This window comes from Schistosoma haematobium, chromosome ZW (genome assembly GCF_000699445.3).
Source record: "Schistosoma haematobium chromosome ZW, whole genome shotgun sequence".
NCBI classification, from domain to species: domain Eukaryota; kingdom Metazoa; phylum Platyhelminthes; class Trematoda; order Strigeidida; family Schistosomatidae; genus Schistosoma; species Schistosoma haematobium.
This window is the reverse complement of record NC_067195.1, coordinates 58,410,580-58,416,312: the sequence shown is the minus strand read 5'-3', so window position 1 is coordinate 58,416,312 and position 5,733 is coordinate 58,410,580. Positions and strand designations below refer to the sequence as shown.

Here is a 5,733-nt window from a genome sequence, read left to right as displayed (position 1 = left end):
TATAATTATCACAATTGTTGACTTATTTCGGTTCAGTTGATTGATTGTGGAGATTAGTTCCAAGGACGAAATTAGCTTACATCACTCCCAATACACCTAGCTACAAATCAAGGAGCAAGAAACAGTTCTTTCTTTTTAGTTTGAGATTCCTTAGTAGCCCACACTTATGACCCCAACAGAGCATTCGGACCTCCCAGTGAGACCCCAATAATCATTTAGACGACCGAGTCAGAATTCAGCTTCCAACTTGCACTACAACAGAACAATCACCTAGCAGTCCTCCAGTTGATATCCATCAGTGACTAAACCAATCTCGCTACTCAGGTTTTATCAGTTGGACAACACAAAAATACACGTTTAGTAAAGAAATATGAAAAAGCAAACATCTGGTTTAATACTCTATCTCAAAAAATAAAGCCAAATGTTTCAAGGCTACTCCATTGTCATTATATACCGGTTACTTGATTATCCAACTTTGGAGGTTATTGCTTAAACCGTCTTACAATCTAAAGATTGAGTGATATTAAGCTAATTTCCAGGAGGACTGAACAGTATGACACCAGAATTCTGAAATACTCGAAATAGTATTTAACTCCTATTCATGAATAAAATTCAATAATAATGTTGAACGTTGTAAAAAGCATATGAAGTACATAAGATCACTGAAATATTTCTTTACATTATCACAAGCCAGTCACTGATCCTTACTTAAAAAACAGTAAATGAGAATGAAATATTTTAACTGTCAGCGTTAAGTACCATCTATTTTACATCCAATATGTACATTCGATTAAAAGTAAACTTTTAATTAATAAATCCTTAAACAGTCAGACTATTGTTACAATCGTGATAAACACTTAATTTAAAACCACAGCTTATCAACTCAATGTTTCTCAGTAAATTGTCAATTATATTGGAAAATGAACAAACTTCTTTTGAGTCCTAAAAATTCATTGTGACTTACTGAAAAGCTGTTTATTCTAACAATGTGCAAAATAACCTGATGTAGGCATTGATTTCTAAAATTATGTTGAATGCAAATCAAAAGTAGGCTTACATTTAGCTTATTAGAATAATGCACAAGTGTAAAGAAAACCACCAACTTCGAGATCACCAAGCTGGATTCCGTAAGTATCGGTCGTGCACAGACCAAATTGCAACACTACGGATCATGGTTGAACAATCAATTGAGTGGAACTCGTCACTGTACATCAACTTCATTGATTATGAAAAGGCATTCGACAGTGTAGATAGAAGAACGTAATGGAAACTCCTTCGACACTACGGAGTTCCTGAGAAGATTGTCAATATTATCCGGAACTCATACGACGGAATACAGTGCAAGGTCATGCATGGAGGAAAGCTGACAGATGCATTCCAAGTAAGGACCGGAGTCAAACAAGGCTGTCTACTCTCTCCCTTCCTCTTTCTTTCGGTGGTCGACTGGATTATGAAGACCTCAACATCTGAAGGAAAACACGGCATACAATTGACAGCTCAGAACCAATTAGACGGTTTGGACTTCGCAGATGACCTAGCCCTCCTATCACATACACATGAACAAATGCAGATAGACAGTCAGTGTGGCAGCAGTCTCTGCATCAGTAGGCCTCAATATACACAAGGGGAAAACCAAGGTCCTCAAATCCAACACGAAGAACAGCAATCCAATCACACTTGATGGCGAAACTCTGGAAGATGTAGAGTCCTTCACATACCTGGGAAGCATCATCAATAAACAAGGAGCATCAGATGCAGACGTATAGGCGAAGCAAGGGACGCATTCCTTCAATTGAAGAACATATGGAACTCAAAACAACTTTCAACCAATATCAAAGTCAGAATCTTCAATACTGTTGAGAAATACAACGGAACCTCCAGAAGCCCTAATGGAGCAGAAGAGTTTCGGCCAATCAGAGCATGAGGGAGTTTTCTAGAATATTACCGTGGTATGCTACTATTGGTCAGTAGCATAATATGTCTCTTAGCGGATTGGCCAAAATATAATGTTGATATGACAAATGCTAATAATTTATAAATACCCGTGTTTTTCTGTACAAAAATGAACCTTCGGAGTAAAGTGCTTTCCGCTTAATTTGCGCCTTTCCTCTTGTGTTAAGGTCGCTGCGTAGTTCTAGCTTGCGGGTTACTAGAATAGCTTAGGAACCGAATAAAGCGTTCAAATTAGCAAGACTTATCATTGGTGACGCGGTGAAAAAAATCCCGAAACTTTAATTAACGAATCAACGTCAGCCTGCAGTTGGACGAAATTCAGTGTAATTATTTCGAGCAATCAGCATACAAAATTCATACCGGTGTCCTTCAACGACATTGATTGCTAATTAGTCATACAGCATTTTTCATTACCATGCTGATTCAGAAAATGGCTATCTCTTCCGATCAATTACAGTTGCTATTTGAGCGACAACAGCAGCGTTTCAAGAAGAGCCAGTTGAATGTCTTAGACAATTTACGCACACGGCTGCTAAATCATCCATGTTTTTGAGATATGACCGAGGTTGATAAATTAATTTCTAATTTGCATACAGAGCTGGAAAATGGCTGCAGAACACATGAACGTGTAGATGAAACTCTCCGTGAATCCTTGGTGAGCGGTAATGTAAACGAATTAGTAGCAGTCATTTATGATGCGCCCAGAGACATGCCCTGCCGTGGGTTCAAATCCCATTGTCCCCGAAACACTATGTGCAAACATTGGATTGTCCAGCTCACAGAAAGATGATGTCTTATTAAATGCTCATGAAATTATTGCAGTACCCGGCCACAAAGAAACAGAAAATGAATCAAGCATCATAATGAAGACAGTTGCATTAAATGGAGCTCATCATTCTACGAAAAAAGTTTCTGATGTATGTACCTATTGGGGTTCTCTAGTTGTTTTACCAGATATGAGTCATCTTAATGACTCACATGCCTTTGATCAAATTTCTTACAAGAATGAGGAAAATTTGTCGGATTTATCAAACGATGATCAAGAACCTAATAAAATCTTGATAGATGCTGATTATTCTAGTGATCGATTATCTACTAATGAAATTTTCAAGAGATCTGACGAAAATGTTTCACAAGAATCAGACCTTAATGATCTCGTATCTAGTGTCGCTGATCCACACCATCTAGTCAGTTCTAGTGGGTTCTCTACACAATGCGGGAAATATGCTTTAAATAAAGTAGCTTGGGAATATGGGGACCCAACATTATTTCATGGGGGAGGATGAAGTCATAAAATTTAAAGATGGATCTCAACTTTGAGTCTTCATTATGAGCTTTGTTCAAGATTAATTCCGTTTTGATTCAATGTAATGATTACTGAATGTAGTATTTCTTTTCTTTTCTCGTGTGATATTTTATTCTGTATAATATACGATATTCTTGTATTCCATTGACATGAACTATGCTTAGTATGTGATTTGTTATAACTCTAAGTATTTTTCATATATGTGATTTCATCCTAATTATTAATCAAAATCGGTGTACAATCAATATATAAATGAGTGTATTTCCTACTAAAGTAGTCACGTTTTGAGGTTAATAAATCATCACTTATACCAGTCTTTGTGTTCTTTCGCATCGTGGGAATTGCAGAGGTTCCTCGTTCCGAGTATAGGTGATAAGCGTTTCTGACATAACAATCAGCGACGACCAAATACAAAAAGTAGCGTTAAAAGAGCCAAGATAATAAGCATTCAAACGAAAAGTTATAACAAATACCGTCAAGGCAGTTCTACTGTACGGAGCTGAAACTTGGAGAACTGCAACAATCACCATCAAGAAGGTACAAGTATTTACATTTACTGAACTACTTATAATCCACTGATTACAATGGATAGTTTACACAGTATCGTCGGATTTTTACAAAATCAAATATTTGAACATAGAACAGTTAACCGGTCAGTGAGGCTCAATTAATATTGAAAGTGTTGGGGATACTAGATTCCCAGAAATCACTTGGCAAACGTCACGTGTTTGTAGTTTTAATTTCGGAATTTGAATTTCCCATTTTCGCGCCCACTTTCATCTTCAGTTTGTATTTCCCACTTGCAATGGCCTTAAGTGGCATTTGCTCGTTTCCTCTTTTAGTACGCGATTTTGTGACGTTTTTCGAGAACATTTTTATACTATACATATATATGCATGGGTTGTGTGTTTGTTCGTTCGTACTTCCGACTGCTTGTGGAATATGCATTTCCTTCGGCTGAATCTGGTCTTCTTCCTTTAGTTAACAAGGCTGGGGCGCACTAGAATAGCTTAGCTTGTCCTATCGCTGTGTTGCTGACTTTCGTTCCGCTTTCCGATTTTTGGTGATTCGTAATCTCTTCAATAGTAGCACAATTTGTTAGATCTACTCCTATGACTATAATAAGTGGTACAATAAACGTGAATGAAATTAAAACTTTAAAGTATCCGAAAAACTGGTACCGGCTCGAGAACATTCAGACGAGTAACAAGGTTAGATTGAAGATACAAATGGAAGTTTAAAAAAATTGACTGTAGCTCCATATCGTGAGTATATCTAACAAAGATAATTATATGCCTAGTATGAAGTACAACATGTATCCAACAAGTTTTTACTGTTATTAGGTGTATTTATGAAATTATTTTTGAAATACGAAAATGTTTAGTAAATAAAAACACTTTTAACCAACAAAACTAAACAAGATCATATACACTTTCTGTGCGCCTTGGTAAAAATCAATTACTGGACTTTATAAATTAAATAACACGATATAGCGCTTCCAGTTTTTTCAAGAAACCATATCAAATATATAAGGGTATGTTATGAGATAGAAAACATTTGTGAATGAGTTAATTTAAAACTGTCTTTCATATTTCGTTCATCTAGAAAGATATTATTTATTCTATGCTTTTTGCAGTTACAATAGGAGTGTGTTAACTGAATATACAATTCAAAGTAAGGAAAGACAAGACATTTAATAGCAGCTTAACAGTAGTATGTATCACAGTTGTTCTGTGGAATTTCCATTCCATCGGGCTTGTTCATCATCCGAACTATCAGGCATGTGCGAAAGACGAGCAACATTACCCTATAAAAGAGATTAAATATAGCACAATCAACGATGATATTATAAACACTACATGTAGTTAGAATTATAACATCAATTCCGCCTTCAGAATGATCTTGAACTTACTTGACGTCTTACAGAACGATTTTGTTTTGAACCACTTGGAGGTACAGTATTTCCAGGAGGATTACTATTAGATTGCTGAGTGCGAGAACCTGTCAGACTGGATACAAGACTCTGTCCCAACGAATATAAACCACTTACTGCCCAACCAATTAAACCATAAGTAGTGCTGAAGCCTGAACTGATAATATTGTAAAACTGGGACACGATTCCATCTATATGAAAAAAGAGAAATTATTAAAGGATCTTTAACAAGTTCTATATCTTCTGATCATAAAAATTTAACAAAGTAAATAAATTATTTTATAACAAGACACATAAGAGTTTCATTGTTGAAATAAACACAATATCTGCAGTTAACATCGGATTATGATTCACGATGAAATCTGTCAAATATTACTCATCACTTAAAGATTTAGGAAAGAAATGACTATACAAAAATCCGAAAACACTCATTCAAAGAATGAATACCAAGTATGCTAAAACCTGACTCTTGAACTATCAGAAAGTATTTACATACAATCTCACATTCCAAATCTTCGTAAACTAGTTAAAGCAGTGAAAT

The 5,733-nt window shown here is 35.8% G+C and overlaps 1 protein-coding gene across 2 annotated transcripts in view; it reads right to left on the bottom strand.

Annotated features, from left to right (window-relative positions):
* Positions 1-1,538: 1,538 nt before the first annotated feature.
* UBXN4 (UBX domain-containing protein 4) overlaps positions 1,539-5,733 on the bottom strand; it is a 28,466-nt gene continuing 24,271 nt past the window's right edge. The window contains exons 9-10 of one of the 2 annotated variants that reach the window (XM_051211883.1): positions 5,172-5,383; positions 1,539-5,066 (exon numbers count right to left, since the gene is read on the bottom strand). In XM_051211883.1, coding sequence (XP_051071996.1) covers positions 4,980-5,066; positions 5,172-5,383 — 299 coding nt within the window. In that variant the 3' untranslated portion in view covers positions 1,539-4,979. Of the gene's footprint in view, positions 5,384-5,733 lie in introns of both variants that reach the window. The other variant, XM_051211882.1, reaches the window with a different exon arrangement.